Source organism: Haemaphysalis longicornis, unplaced genomic scaffold, assembly GCF_048455015.1.
Source record: "Haemaphysalis longicornis isolate Haplotype H1 unplaced genomic scaffold, Haemaphysalis longicornis Haplotype H1 scaffold_4, whole genome shotgun sequence".
NCBI classification, from domain to species: domain Eukaryota; kingdom Metazoa; phylum Arthropoda; class Arachnida; order Ixodida; family Ixodidae; genus Haemaphysalis; species Haemaphysalis longicornis.
The window spans coordinates 39,454,178-39,469,097 of record NW_027526361.1 but is presented as its reverse complement, the minus strand read 5'-3'; the positions used below and the strand labels follow the sequence as shown (position 1 = coordinate 39,469,097).

The 14,920-nt window shown below is 49.8% G+C and overlaps 1 protein-coding gene across 1 annotated transcript in view; it reads right to left on the bottom strand.

The window, feature by feature from the left end:
• Positions 1-1,106: 1,106 nt before the first annotated feature.
• The window catches only part of LOC144180312 (uncharacterized), a 43,631-nt gene continuing 29,817 nt past the window's right edge, over positions 1,107-14,920 (bottom strand). The window contains exon 3 of the mRNA XM_077708682.1: positions 1,107-1,811. Coding sequence (XP_077564808.1) covers positions 1,697-1,811 — 115 coding nt within the window. The 3' untranslated portion in view covers positions 1,107-1,696. The remainder of the gene's footprint in view (positions 1,812-14,920) is intronic.

Here is a 14,920-nt window from a genome sequence, read left to right as displayed (position 1 = left end):
TCTACACAGACACAACCTCGTATCCCGGACGAAGAATTATGACCGCTGTCTTGACCACACCTCGAGCACTCCTCATAAGCGCATCAGTTCTCACTACCCACTGCCTCAGGTGGCAGAAGAGGCGGCCACGTGTAATTGCACAAACCCCCGCGGAGTTCACTGTTACAGGCCCCTCAAAAAGAGTGTAAACCTTCCTTCAGTCAATGGTTTCATCTCATGTACCACCAGTAAAAATTCTTCTACAATATCCTCCCAAACCTCTCGTAAGGATTTTTCTGAAAGGTGGGGAAAAACCAGATAAAAAAGACGCAAACGCAAAGGAGAGGTGAAACAACACGCACGTTGTCTCGTCTATCCTTTGTGCTTGTGTCCTTGTTTCCCGCTGGTTTTCCCCCACTTTCAAAATTTACAAACTGGCCCAGCGAGCTGCACTTCTTCAGGATTATTCTTCTCCAAGCCGCCCTCCTCGGTAACGAAGCTGCCCACCAGCATGCCCGAGAGCTGACCCACCGGGCAGACCAGGCGTTCGGCGAGCAGTGGCAGGTCCGTACCCTATCATTCTTCTAAAAATCCCACAGCCTTTTCACACGGAGAAAACCACAGATCTATCCCGCTGTGCACAGAAACTTAATTTTGCCTTCAGCGTTTCTCGTTCGCTGATTGACGTAAACCTTCAAAGGGAACTTGTCAACACAAAGTTTCTCCGCACGTTACTTGTCATGCGAATAGAGGGGAGTAAGATGTTTTTATTGTAACTAGTTGCCGTTACTCAATACCAATGTACTAAAGAAACAAGCATGTCGTTGAGACAATGGCAAACGGAGTTGTAAGCATATAGCTTCGAAAGGTGCAAATTGCAATTCTATAGGTAAGACTAAATGCTTCTTTTAAAGCAGAGTACTGGTGAATAGTTTATTTCAAGTGATATCAACGTCAATTCTAGCAATTCGAGCCCCCAGTGTGCGATGTTAACACAGCCCCGAGCAAAACAATGTTGTTTTACCAGACCATACACAACGCGTCTACCAATTGCGTCATTTGAACTATAGCCCTTCAAAAGTAGAAGGAACAAAGTCAAGCGGACACTTTTTTTATCCCATAATTTATTTAATATCTTTGTTTATTGGGTGTACACGCACACTCTCGTAGCACAATTTCGTACATCATGCTTACGCGCTACATGCACGCTCGACGAGCAAATGAATGGCAAAATTCACTGTTCTACATTAATCAAACGGACACGGCACGTGTGTGTGTGTGTGTGCGTGCGTGTGCGGGCACGGAAGAGAAGTTCGCGGGTCACAGGCGTCTTCTCACGTTGGGCTGCACAAGGTCACGTCACACGTTGTTGAAATTCATCAGCACTGCCTATACGAGACCCGAACAGAACGTTCATTTCCGCCGTTCGCACCACTGTATACCTCCGCACTGCGATGTTTGCGCGAACACCGAAGTTCACTGCAGTCATTTCTGTGCACTTGTGCCGGCGTGCAGCGAAGTTCACAATGTGGAGCGAAGCACCGCTTTAGGCGCACAAAATGACGAGAAAGAAGTGAAAATACATCCTTTTGGCGTGAATCTCGATGCCACACTGGTGTTGAACGTTGTTTCTTTCCAGGGCAAGCACGGAACGCGTGCAAGCCCTGCCATTGGAGACATCCGGCGCTGAGAGCCTGTGCTGCTCCGTGCTCTCCATTCACACAGGCGGCTCAGGCGCGCTGAAGGCTGTGCCTTGCGACGGTGCCAGTCGTCCGGGTAACCTTGTGGCCGTCAAGCCTGACGTGAGACCGGGCACGGAAGCAGCCAGCGACCTGCACATGTAGGAACAATGCAAACAAAGATGAGGTAGGGTTCAAAATTTGGCATGTATGTTATATCACACACGTTCATAAACACAGCTTATGCACTTAGTCATGCTGGAATTAGGGTTGGCAAATGAAATATATAAAACAAATTCAGCCGATAGCTTCGCTTTGCAGGGTACAATCAAATTAGAGTTGAGCGCAGTGAATGCTGGCTTGGGACACGCTAGCGCTCACTGAAGGGTTTTTGTTTTAATTGAAGTATAAGCGTTGCGCGTTCGGAGCTGATCATGTAGCACACGTTAGTGCAAATATTTTTCGCGGCAAAAATCCAGAGCCCAAGCGCTTGAGCGAGCGTTATCTTCACATGAGTGAATGGTAGCCACTGCTTGGCGTCGGTCGCGTGCCGGTGACCCAAGCTGAGGCGGAAGAAAAGTAACCTATTAAAAGGAGCAGTGGCGAACCAGGTCAGACACGGAGGGTCCCTAACTTCATCCGGCTGAAGAGATATGATGCTCGCTTCATTGCTCCCCATTGCCTATCATCGATCCTCATTGACCAAAAGTTCCGGAGGTGTCGAGAAACAAATTGGGCAACGTGTCTACCCCATATGGTGCATGATCTGTTTAACATATATATACGGCCGGTGGCGATGTTTGCACTCACGCACCAGCGGAGTGGTCGGCGTTCGCCACTGAACGCGCGCAACTGCGGCACGCCAAATGCGAGAGACGCCTGTGCGAAGAGTCACGAAGGCATGCTCATTCAGGGGCGTCGTAAATTCGGTTAGCCCAACGTCGTGCGCTTCGTACGTCATGCGGGAGTGATACCGGGCCCGTACGAAACCCTTTTCCCTGGGCACCGAACGGCTTCGCGTTGACACGTCGACGAGCTCGCGTGGCGGCCACCATTTGCATGCGTCGGCGCACCCCTTGAGTCCTCCCATTTCAGATCGGCGCCGTAATTGAGCCTTCGGCGCCGGATGACGCCCGCGCGTGTCTCCTCCGGCTGGATGACGCTCCGAGGCACGGCGGGAGATGGCACCCTCCCGTGCCCCGCTCTGTCCCGGAGGCGCTTCGCTCCATCACGCCCACTCGGCGACTACTTTGCCGCCTCTGTTTCTTGGAGCGTAGGCGAGACGGGATCTTAGCTATGCGTGCCGTGTTTCGCTCCGGGTGAATATAATGCTGGAAAGAAGAACAGTGGGCGCGAAAACTGAGCTATTCGGCTATTTGCACAGCGTCAGCCACTTGTATGACAGTCTAGAAGCATCTAGAAGCACCTCGAGTTTACTTTGCAGCGTCCGGAGTCCCACTTACAGACCGATAAGTCAGCAAGTCGCCGGGATTACGCTTTTACTAATAGAAGAGAACAAAACGTTCACTCTGGGCGCCAGGAAGAGGACGACAGTTTTTTGTTTATTATTGCGGAAGTTTGCTATTCAGCATAAGGGGAAATTAAATGTACAGATACACCCCGGATTCCCGAAAGAATCGGAGCAGGGGGCCATGATGTGGTCCTTGTATCCACGCCATGAAATCTGGCGGACGTCCGGGGCGCGGGCCGCAGGTGGCGATGTGCACAGCGCGTAGGCTTCGCAGAGAAGGGCAACTCCACACCAGGTGCTCTGCTGTAGCATGGTCAACTGGAGCGGATCAAAAGGGGCAGGTGGAGTTGAACGGGGCATGGTATTGAGGTGGCCAGTACCTCGCCACAGCTAGCGTGAGGGCGACTCCCAGGCGAAGACGTCTGAGCAGGACCTCATCTTGGCGAGACAACCCGCCAGGGAGATCTGTACCGCGCGGGGGTATGAGAGCGCGCGCGGTGCGCCGTAGACGTTCTTTTGCACTGGCAAGGCGAACACCGTTTGACGAAGGTTCAAGAGGAGCTGGATATCGCACATGCACGGGGTGTGTTCCGGCGTCTGCAGCCTGCATTGCGGGGTGGCTGTTCCGTTGGCGCCATGACACGCGCACAAGACATGGATAAGTGTCCATTATGTCCTGGATTTCTAGCAGAAGTTCGTTGGACGTGAGAGTTTTACGAAGCTCTCGAACAGCTGCCGACGAATCAGTGTAAATTGTACGCTGTGGTGAAGCGTGGTTGATTACCAACGATGCGTGTAGCAGAGCATCCCGCACTGCAAGGAGTTCTGCCTGCGTTGATGGCCACTTCTCAGTTGTTATGTATGCAGGTCACTGGATCGGGAGCCACAGTCGGCCAGAGTAGAGGCGTATGAAGTAAGGCATCGGAAGCACTGGCGTCGACAAACATCAGCGTAGACGAAGGGCTACCAATCTCCATAGAAGGCGGAATCGGAGCACCAACTGTCCGGGGATGAATACGGGCAACAGGTCGTGCATCCGTTAATTGGTGGAACTTCCATGGGGGCGTAAATTGGTGTTTGATAGTGGTGGGGCTGGTGAACCGGTCATGTACGCTGCAAGAGCGGCGGAATCAGGGTCAAGGGCTTGTTTTTGGAGGCGGGCTTGTCGACGCTGATGCACTAGCTCATCAAACGTGTTGAGCTGCGCTTCCTGTTGCAGAATAGGGACAGGGGTGAGGGCTGGAAGTTGCGCATTTAGCTTTAACAAAAACGGTCAATCGCGGCACTCAGCGTATACCGCGCGCACTGATACCACATATGACTTCTCCCACACCTCTGGTTTTATCTCATTCCTTCAGCCGGCAACGCTGTGCAAGCAAAAGAAAAACCGCACGAATCGTTGCGCATGCGTGAAAATGTGCGTTTGAAATCTGAGCATAGCCGCGTAGACGTCTAAAGCGAGTTCACAATGTGACCTCGCATATAAAACGGAATTCCATGTTTGGACATCCAATATGAGGTTCACTAGTTGTATTTTCTGTGTAGAGTTCATAGCTGCAGCTTCTGTTTTAGTTTAGGTATTGTTTGCCTTAGAGTAGCACCGCTTATTTGCTAGAGGACCCTCAACAACAAAGTAATTCATGTACTTTGCTGATTTAGAGATATTTACACATTATATGGTAACGAATACCCGGAGTGTTGTTTTTCGTCGCTGTTTGGAATCCGTATTACGCTCTTGGGCTTCAATGAAGACCGTTCTTATGCAAATAGAGTAAAATAAGTTGTATAATGTCGCGTCTGGTTCTGATATATAATTCCCTAAAGCTTTATTTTGGTTACTTAAAGGATGTTCTTAAACTCACTTTGAAATAATGTCCATTTCTTGTTTCTCGGTACAACGCGATAGCGCTCCCCTATGTTCGCAAAAAGTGCAAAACTATAGGACATCTACTTCAAGACACACTGAAATACGTATATGGCCGATAAGAAAACCTTAAAAGCTATTAAGTATACAAAATTCCATAAAGTGGGTACTTGAGAAATGTTTGTATCCCTAACGTCCCTTCTTCACGTTAGCGGGGATGGAACGACGAGCGATAACGCAATCTTAACCTTCGTGTGAGAGATAGTGGTAGGGACTACCGAGATTGTGGGGTATAGAATGCCACGCCCTGTTGGGCACAAAGACAATGCCGTGTCCGGGTGTCCCCCATCCGATGCTATGGCGTGAAAGACGATCTATGAAGCATGTCTATCATATATTAAATATTTGAGCCTTGCTATGTAAACTCAACGACGAAACCCGTCTGTCCGATTGTAAAGCTTGATGCGATCACTTTCTCCTCATTAGAAAAGGCTGTTAATAAAAGGCCTTCATGATCTTGATACTACACTTTATACATCTCCTTAAAAAAGTTTTTCTACAGCAACACATGGTAACACTGTACGTCGAAATAGCATCCGAAAGGCTAATAATGAAAGGCTTAATGGATCTTCTTACTTTTATATCAGACTTTTTTCCATTTCCCTTGGGAAAATCAACACCCCTTGCTTAAGAGAAAGATGGTTAAAATGCGGTGCTTTCTCCCATACAACCTGAATCAATGTCAAATTCCGGAACCTGAACTAAGCTGCCATCATGTCGGAATGGCGCAATCGAAACAAATAAAAAAAGGAATGCCGCATTCGGATAGCTGTCAGCTTTATAACGCGAGGACCCAAGGTTCGATTCCGACCACGGGGAAGCGACTTTTTTTTCTTTTTAGGGCTTTGTGGAAACCCATTGTGTAAGTCGGCTTTCCTGGAGTGCATTCGAGGCGTAACAATTTGTATTTTGGACTTTGACTTGGGCTTTGGAGACATTTGTTTTTGACCATAGAAAGCTTCGCGTTTCGACCATCTTTCACTTCACCCGCGATTATCATCATTATCATCGGCAGAGAAAATTGGTTTTCTTGCAGTGCGTTTTGGGGTAACGTCACCATCAGTGAGAAATAGACAGCTTCGCTTTAAAAAATGTTTGTGTATTGTAGTATTGCTAACTTCAAGTTAGCTCTGTGCCGAACAGAGCATCTTACGCAATTTTCACAAGATTTATTCTTTTCACTAGGGAGTTTTTGCAAATCTCTATGTAACTGTTTTTGATTACCTCGTCGACAGGCACGGAAGGTTTCTGTCGAGAATCGAGGTAGCATGGAGATCTTCGCTTTAGAATACCGACGTACTCTTCGGCAATCTGGGTGTGACCCGAAATGCAGCATCATGTGCCGCCATGCGGGAAGCGGCGAACCTTTGAGCGCGTAAAAATGCAACCGCATCATTGGCTAGTTTCAGCTAATGTGTAAGGCCTGGAACCTATCCCGTCTCGAGTGAGATTAGGAAACAAATTATACGCAACTTCGCATTCTCATGAACAATGCAAGTACGCGGTTTTGGAAGCATTGCCATGGACCCGGTTTCGCTAAGGAACGGCGACGTCCTTTGACTTGAGGCGGCGCGTTAATTTTTGCTCCTAGGGATGTGCAAGATGAGGAGCTGGATCATGGTTCTCTCATCAAAGCAGCGTAAAGAGTGGCATTAGGAGCGAGATCAGTGACGCAATGAGGGAAATCAGAACCGGAATAATTATCAAGCTCCCTTTGTAAAAACAGGTGCAATCTTCAAGGTATTGTCCAGCCTACATGTTATCAGGCCTCTGTGCCAATAGCTGCAGTAAACAACAAACGGATCATGTGCTTCCGGAAGATGTAGCCTCCCCTTATCTTTGTTATTCTGTTCTCAAACTGAAGCAGTGTGTCAGAGAGATGAGTGTTTCCTTATTTTGTTGTCTCGTCGTCGTTGTCAAGTGAATTAATTTCACCTTTTTCCGAGCACCCCGCTTGTCGGAAATAAGGTTTTATCTTATCTTATCTTATCTCCATTAACAAAACTCCAAATGATGGTGAGTGAACCTTTCATTTATTTATGCCTATCCTGCTATGAAAACGTATTTCACGCCAATCCTGCAGCTTTACATGCAGGCAACCAGCAAGCTCCCCGACACTTATCGCCCTACCTAAGAGGCCTGCCCAAATTCTATGGTTCTAAACGTGTCTGCTCGATTCCACCTTAAATCAAAGCTGCCCATGTCGAAATCAGTCTCCATCCCGGAGAAATCTTTTCGCTGTCGTTGTCGTTGCTGTTGTTGTGCGCGGCGAAAGTGACGGGTTTTTTGACAGATGGTTCCTCGACGAGGCGGAGAGTGATGGTTTTTCCTCGGCGCGGTATACCGTATAGCCCATCCCCCTGCTTAGCTCCCTCGTCACAGGCAATTTCTTCGCTCATAATCAGGTCCGCGACAGCTGTTAGAACGTAGCCCGGAACGAAGTGCAAGGCCGCCGCCACCACCTCAGAGGGTTTCTCTTTGAAGAACAAACCACGGCGCCACCTCGGCTCCCCCCTGTCTTCCTGAACGCCGAGTGCACGGCTTCTCGCCCGAGGTGGCAAAAGCTTCATTATCGGGCGAGGGGCTCAATTGGGCGGCGAAGCGGCCGCGATTACGGGCTGCTGCCCGGCGGAGACGGCTCCTCCACTGCTGGCAGGCCGCTAGCCGCGGGGTCCTTGAGTTGTCGCTCGCGGCGCCTGTTGGCCGTTCAACCCGGCAATTACAGGCAGTGTCTAACGACCCGCCGACAGATGGTCACCCCCGCGGACGGGCTGCTGCGAGGAGGAGCCCACTTTTCGCTGCTTTGGGGCGGAATCGACGCACCGGCCCTGCGCACTCTTCCTCGCTACCGCTGCCACCGCGGAATCCACGCGCTCTGGACTGGGTGCTGAGCCACCGGTAGCCAAGCCGGGAGGCGGCTTCCGCAGCGGTCGCTTCCGTTCTCAGCTCTCCCTCCTCGTCATCCTCCTCCGGGAGGGAGGCGGATCGGCGCTGGATGGTAACTCGACTCGCGCGGCGACGAACGACGCGCATTAGAGGAGAGATAACAAGGTGCCGAGTGCCTTCGAGGCGGGCGCGGTGGGTCCGATTTGTCCGGCATGCCAGCTGATTAGCGGGAGCGCCCTGAGAGTGAGAGATGTGCGGCGTCGCCATTACACCGCAGAGGGGTGGAGGGCACAGGAGAAGTTGAGAATCTGCGTAACCAGCAGTTACATATGCCAACACGTCGTTTCCTTCGTCGGCCACTTAGTCGCCGCATCCCTTCCCTTCTCACTCTCTCTCTGCGGCAGGGGACAGAAAAAATAACCGCATTTAACGCTCTTTCTCTCACTCTCTCTGTAGTTGTAGAGTGAGAAATCTTGAGCGTCTTGTCTGTTGTGCACCTGTTCTCTGATTGAATGCCGGAAAACACTCCGCGAACAACACCTCCGCCCTTGGCTCTTTTTTTTTCTCTATATCTCTCCATGTCTTTTCCTGGACCTAGCACTGGCGCGTCCCCCGACATAAGGCGGTACGACAAACGGCAAATACAGCGGGCTTCTGTTTTCCGCAAGCTGTCCTCCATGATGGCTCCAAAATTGTACCCTGGTTTTCCAGCGATTTCCGGAATGACGCTGAAAGGGGCAGTGTTCCCGCGTAATTACGCCTTACCAGCCTCGGGTGTTTTAGGAAGCCTTTGCGCGTTTATAGAGCCGAAAGCAAGCAAGAGAAAATAATAGAAGCATGGGGTCGCGACAGCCATGGGGGTAACGCAGCATCATTTGTGCGCAGTTTCGGAAATTATGTGGGGTCCTCCGTCCCCCACTTATTATCTGCCTGAAAATAGCCCGTCCGCAGCCACAAAACAAATTGTCCGCTTCTATTGAGCATCGCAAAGCTTATAATGCCGCCCATGCAACGGCAACGAGCCCAAACTTGAATCGGAAGGTATTCCCGCGTTGATGCCCAGTGTGACAAAACATGGAAAAAGGCATAAAACACGTGTTGAGGGTTTGCACGTATTGTACGTTCACAAATTTTTCTCCTTGCGGTATCTAAATGCACTCACGTGTGGAAGTGATTAACTTTCTTACTGAATCTGAACTGAAACTGACTGCGGTTTCATGCTTTTTAGCTGGGAATGGCGTCAACTAGAGGCGGCTCCACCTGGTCGCAGGTGGGGGTGAGATATGATATTGGGCGGATGCCTTCAAGCGTGTCCACGACACTGTAGGCTTGGTAGTGTTAGGCTTAGTAGCTCTGAGGAGGGTGGGGGCACGACTAGCCTGGAGCCTACAACGAACCTACCTCCTGTCGCTCCTGTCGGTCCAAAAGCTGTCTAGGTATTGCCAGTTTTATTCCTCTTCGGGAAGGTACGGAAACAATACGGGACCACGACTTGGTTTTTTTACAGAGGTTAAAAAATACCACGTTTCAATAAACTTTCTCTCTCTCTCTATCTCTCACACTCTCTCTCTATCTTGTGTACCTTAGAGCAAAACGAGCGCGCAACGATGAAAGTGGTAGGGAAAGGTTGACCAATAGTGCATTCCAATTTTCTTTTTAGATAGCTTCGTTACCGTCTTCGTGGATAGCTCGCCGCGTTAATCCCCGTTCCGAAGACGGCAATGAAGCCGTCTAAACAGGAAATTGAAACTCACCCCAAATTCACCTTCGAAACATTATCGATGCCTCACTATTTTGCTCTCAGCAAAGCACCCGTACAATTTTTTTAATTAATCCGTATTTCGTCTTAGACCAGCGCACGACGAACGTTGAATGAATCATAGGAATCAGGTTTAAGCGCCAAGCACAACTTCAGGGGGGGGGGGGGGGAGGAGTTTGATAGAAGCCCGCCTGTGTCCCACTATAATCTTTTTTTTTTATTTTCCTGAATTGGCGCTTACACCTAACCAATGATGGCATACCGTTAAGTCCGCATCGACACATTAATTCAGTTTAATGGATGCTGAATATTGTGGTAGCTGCTAAGGTGTGATATGTGCTAGTACAGGCACAACAAAGGGAGAAATGATGACGTCAGAGAAGGCTACATACGAGGCATTGGCGCACCGGCGCGACATGCAGATCCCCTGCCGACCTCCCTTCTGCCATTAACGTTTTTTTGGTACATGTGTATCTTGAAGCAACCATTGCTTTGCTTGCCGTTGTTGCGTTACTTGTTTACTGCACCGAAACAAGCACGCCAACGGGCAGCCTCGGAGCTACTTCCATTCTGCGAAAGTTGCAGTCACGGACACGCTCATTACTCAAATCTTGGGTCTGCCCCGCCCATCAGGACCTCCTGCGGCCCGGCGGTATATCTAGAAGACACCGAGCCTCTTCCCTGAGTCAGCTCGAATATTAGACCTCCCGCGTTCCGGAAATTTTCCCTCAGCACACTCATGAGCTCCGTGGCTAGCTCTGAACTTGCCGCTAGAATGGGAGGCGCCCCGTTAAAGCTTGGCGGACGCACGAATGCGACTTGGCTTCCGAGACCAATCTTTCTTGTACTACGTCCTGTGACGGCCATTCTCTGATATTATGCCCCGCGTTCAAAATAAGGCAGAGGACGGGAACCGCCTTTCGCGTCTTAATGCCCCATTCTTTTGTATTTTGCGTGTAGGAAAATTGTCCCAGCTGCAGACGCCGATTCCGGCTGCTAATAAATGTGAAAAAGGTCTGTCTCATGCACAATGGCCACACTTGCCGCACTGCCGGTCAGCAGGCATACTCTAAGGTTACCGGCAAGATCGTGATTTTGGTGTCTGTTCCCCGTTTTTCTGACTACAGTGTTTTGCCTTCTGACCCTGACGGAGTCTGCCCTTGGATATAAAGAACTAGTGAACCAAGGCTGAAAAAAGGCGACTTCTTTGTCGTAGCTCTTCTCGCGTGTTAAACGTTTTGGAGGTCAAAACGAACAATCAAGAACACCCTTGTAGACACACATTTCCTTAACGGCTCCCCTCTTTCATCGGTACCCACCGACAAATACCTTGGCGTTCATATTCCAGATAACCTTTCGTTGCATTCACACATTGAGTATGTTACTAGTAATGCGAACCGTATGCTTGGCTTCCCCCGACGTAGTTTCTCTCATGCTCCAACTTCATTAAAACTGCAGCTTTACAAATCTCCTGTCCGTCCGAAAATTGAATACGCCTCTTCTGTATGGGATCCGCATTCCACCAATCTCGTTTCCACACTTGAAGCTATCCAAAATCGGGCCACTCGTTTTATTCTTTCTGATTACTCCCGGTCATCAAGTGTCACTAACATGAAACAAAAATTGCAACTGCCCGATCTTGCAACCGGTCGTATGATATCCCGCCTATGTGTTTTCCATAACATATTTTACACCAATCATACCATAAAACAATCCCATTTTTCAGATGATCCACCATACGTGTCATCACGCATTGAGCATCCGTTAAAAGTAAGTGGGCCAAACCCCCGAACAAACCTCTCCCTGAACTCGTTTGTTCCGATGACCAGCTTGCAGTGGAATCCCCTTCCAGCCTCCATCGTCTCCATCAGCGACGCTGCGCACTTCAAATCCGCAGTCAGCAATCGCTTTGCTGCCCTGCTGTTTTCTTCTCTCTTGTTGTTCATTATTGTACCCCTCCTCTCTGTAAGCTCCACGGCTCTTACAATAAATAAATAAATGAAATGAAATTCACCTTGGCCGCAGAAGCGACTGTGTGGTGCCTTGCATGAGTATACGCCAATTTTTTGCCACCCTGGATAGCTCCAAGCGGTATCCATCACAATTTATTGTAGGAAATGCATTCTCATGTAACCATCCAGGGTGTGTGAGTTGCATCAGAATCAGTGGCTAAGGCGTTGTGCTGCTGAACGCAAGGACGCGGGTTCGATTCCCGGTCGCGGCGGCCGCTTTTCTGATGGAGGCGAATAGCGAAAACGCTCATGTGTTTGAGATTTGAAAAGATCCACAGGCGGTCAAAATTAATCCGGAGCTTTCCACTACGGCGCGCCTCATCGCCTGTGTAGCGTCGGCGCGTTAAACCTCACAATCAATGAATCGATTTGCGTTAGAAAGGAGGGAGACATAAGTAACTATATTTACATTATCTAAAAATTCATATCCTGTAAAACGCACATCTTCCTATCTATTGGCCTTAGAGCGACGTTCTGCCCTGCAAAACTCAGCAATAAATGACAAACTGGCAACCTATTTCATTTACAAGCCTTTGTGTGCGCCCAGACAGTCAAGGAATTCTTCCAGAAAAGATCGCTTCTTTTCAACATCTGTACGGAAGGAAGTCAAATTGTGTACCGATATATCGGCCTCCATGGCAACTGAAAGAGTCATTTAACTGGCCGGCATACTGAATTGAATAGGGGAATTACGGGCAAAAACCATGCACCAATGCTGCGACTCTGAAAGGGACTGGACCTATCCGAGACCAACCACGGCCTAGCGCCGTGATTGGTCTGGCCGTGGTTGCTCTGGATCACGGCCTGTCGCCGTGAAGTGCTACGGAATGTCTCATACCACCTGGGGGTCGTTAACGCAGTAAAACCCTCGTTAAGGTGTTTCCTTTCTTCCATCCACCACGAAAACAACCCCATTGCCCCCGAATCAAGCCCACAACCCCAAGAAAACAAAAAGAAAATATTCGTGACTGCTTATCGCACTGACGCCATTCACGACGTTTCGGGAGAATGCCAACACAATGGAAGCTTTCGTGACGTACGTTTTCAGGCGCCCCCGTTGATAAGGGGTACTTCAGAGCGGACGGAGGCCACCGGCGACACGCCATTTAATAAATAAAATTTCTGGAGCGGCAGCGGTGGTTCCAGGTACAAATGTTGCAAATGCGCGAGCTCGGCACCTGATGACCGGGGACACGCAAACGACCGCGCGGCAGCATGCCTTCTCGCCTCGAGCCGAGGGGAACAAAACGGCGGCCGCTGTTCGCAGCGACGGAGCGGCCAGCGAAAAACGAAGCGATCAGCGAAAATGGAAGTTGTGCAAAATGCTAGGCGCGGCTTTGAAGACAAGCCGCCGCAACGAACGCGCGGGGAAAATGGAGGTGGGGGAGGAAAAAGGGGGGTGGGGGGAGTTGTTGAGACGCGCGTTCACGTATGCAGTGTGCCCCGAGTTGCGGAGCCCAAGAGACGCCGGGCCGCCGTGCCACGCTGACTATGGGAAACGACCGGGCAGTCGTGTTCGTTCTTATCGGTGCAGGCGATCGCGCGCGGCTCGCTGCCGCCAGTGCACGACGCCGAATGACTGCCAGCATGGCTGGTCAGACCTGATGTAGATCCGGTGAGATTTCTAATGACAACCGCCGGGGCAGTACTTCACCCCTGGCGTTCGAGCAGGCATTAACGCTCCCTTTCACGCGTGTTCTTTTCCCCGCTCAGCCTCTTGCTGTAGAAGCGTCCCTGACCTCAGCTTTCTTAATCGCAATAGCGTCACCTTCGGCCAGTGTTTCGTCGGCAATGCTGCTGATGGGCCCATCGGATGGTGGTGAGAGACAGCGTCTCTCTTCCGCGGCTGCAAGATGTATCGAAAGCGAGATCTCCGGAACAGATGTGTGATCCTGCCGGAGGGCTTTCTCGTCGTTGAAGTATATACCACGTTATGTTCCGCTGTGTTAGCGACCAAATGGAGGCGCCGGTTCGCAATCCACCTGTGTGTGTGACGGTAACACCATTCTGTACAGTCTACTACGGTCAAAAATGCATTTGCTCACAAATGCAGTCATAGGATATTGGTGCGCCAGCGGCTCGTCGACAGCTTGGCTATCATGCCATGGCGCCTTGTGGAGATTTTCATGGAGACGGCGGTCGCGACTTTAATGTATACTTCTAACGAATATAGCCTTTCTTCCGAAAGGAAAGCGTGAAAATATCCGTCCGTCCGTCCGGCTGTCTGTCACCTGAATCAGCCAGGAAGGTTACTGTTAGGTCTGCTCGCTAGTGAGTCAGGGACCACCGGTGGTTCACCGACTAGTGACACGACAGCGCCAAGTTCTTAGTGACCCATCGATCACCCACTGCTCACCTGAAGGTCATGTAACCTCCGGGGGGATCACATGACCCGAGAAGGGGAGGAAGCTGGAAAAAGTGAGGGGCGCTAGGGGAGGGTTAAGGAAAGGAGGGAAACTGCGAGACAGGTAGTGTGAGGGAAAGGCAGATGCAGAGGAAGGGGAGGTAAAGGGAAGAGAAAGGGGGCTAAAGGTAAGGCAAATTGGAGCACGTAAAGGAGTACGACGGTTTTTTTATGACGTAGCAGTGAATTGTTAGTTGGTGGTGCAGCAAATATCTCTCTGAAATATCCTGCTCGGTTTTCTACTTTGATTGCTGTTTACTTGACTTGTCGAGTTCTTGTAGGAGATGGTACCGCGTGGCACAGATTTGCGTACGTGGCAGTGACTCGTGTTTACCGCGGTTGCCCCCAATCAGGTACATACTTTTAATGAACGCAAAGACGAATACGCAGCAGAGCAAATAAAAAAAAAACAAGGAACATTTATTTGCTAAATGTCAATCGTTGCCCAATGTTTCGTGCTAGCACAAAACTAGAAACTGCCAGTTTTTTCGTCCAACGAGACAAAAGTCGACATTCACTTGAAATGCAGCCTTCATACTACTTCAAAAAAAAAAAAAAAAGCTATACGGCTTACTCAGAAAACTTAGCAGTTGAAGGAAAACTCGTCGGGGAAAATGGTTGAAAACCTGGACCACTGCTTATCCGGGGCAGTCGATCTACCAGCTGAGATAATCGGGAAGCTAGCCGCGGGGCATTTGTGTGAAGTGACGTTTAAAAAACGGTGCAATTACATTTCCCGTAAAATGCAACGGGATTTTTGTATACAATCAGCATTTAAAGGACACGATGGATAAACTAGAAAAAAA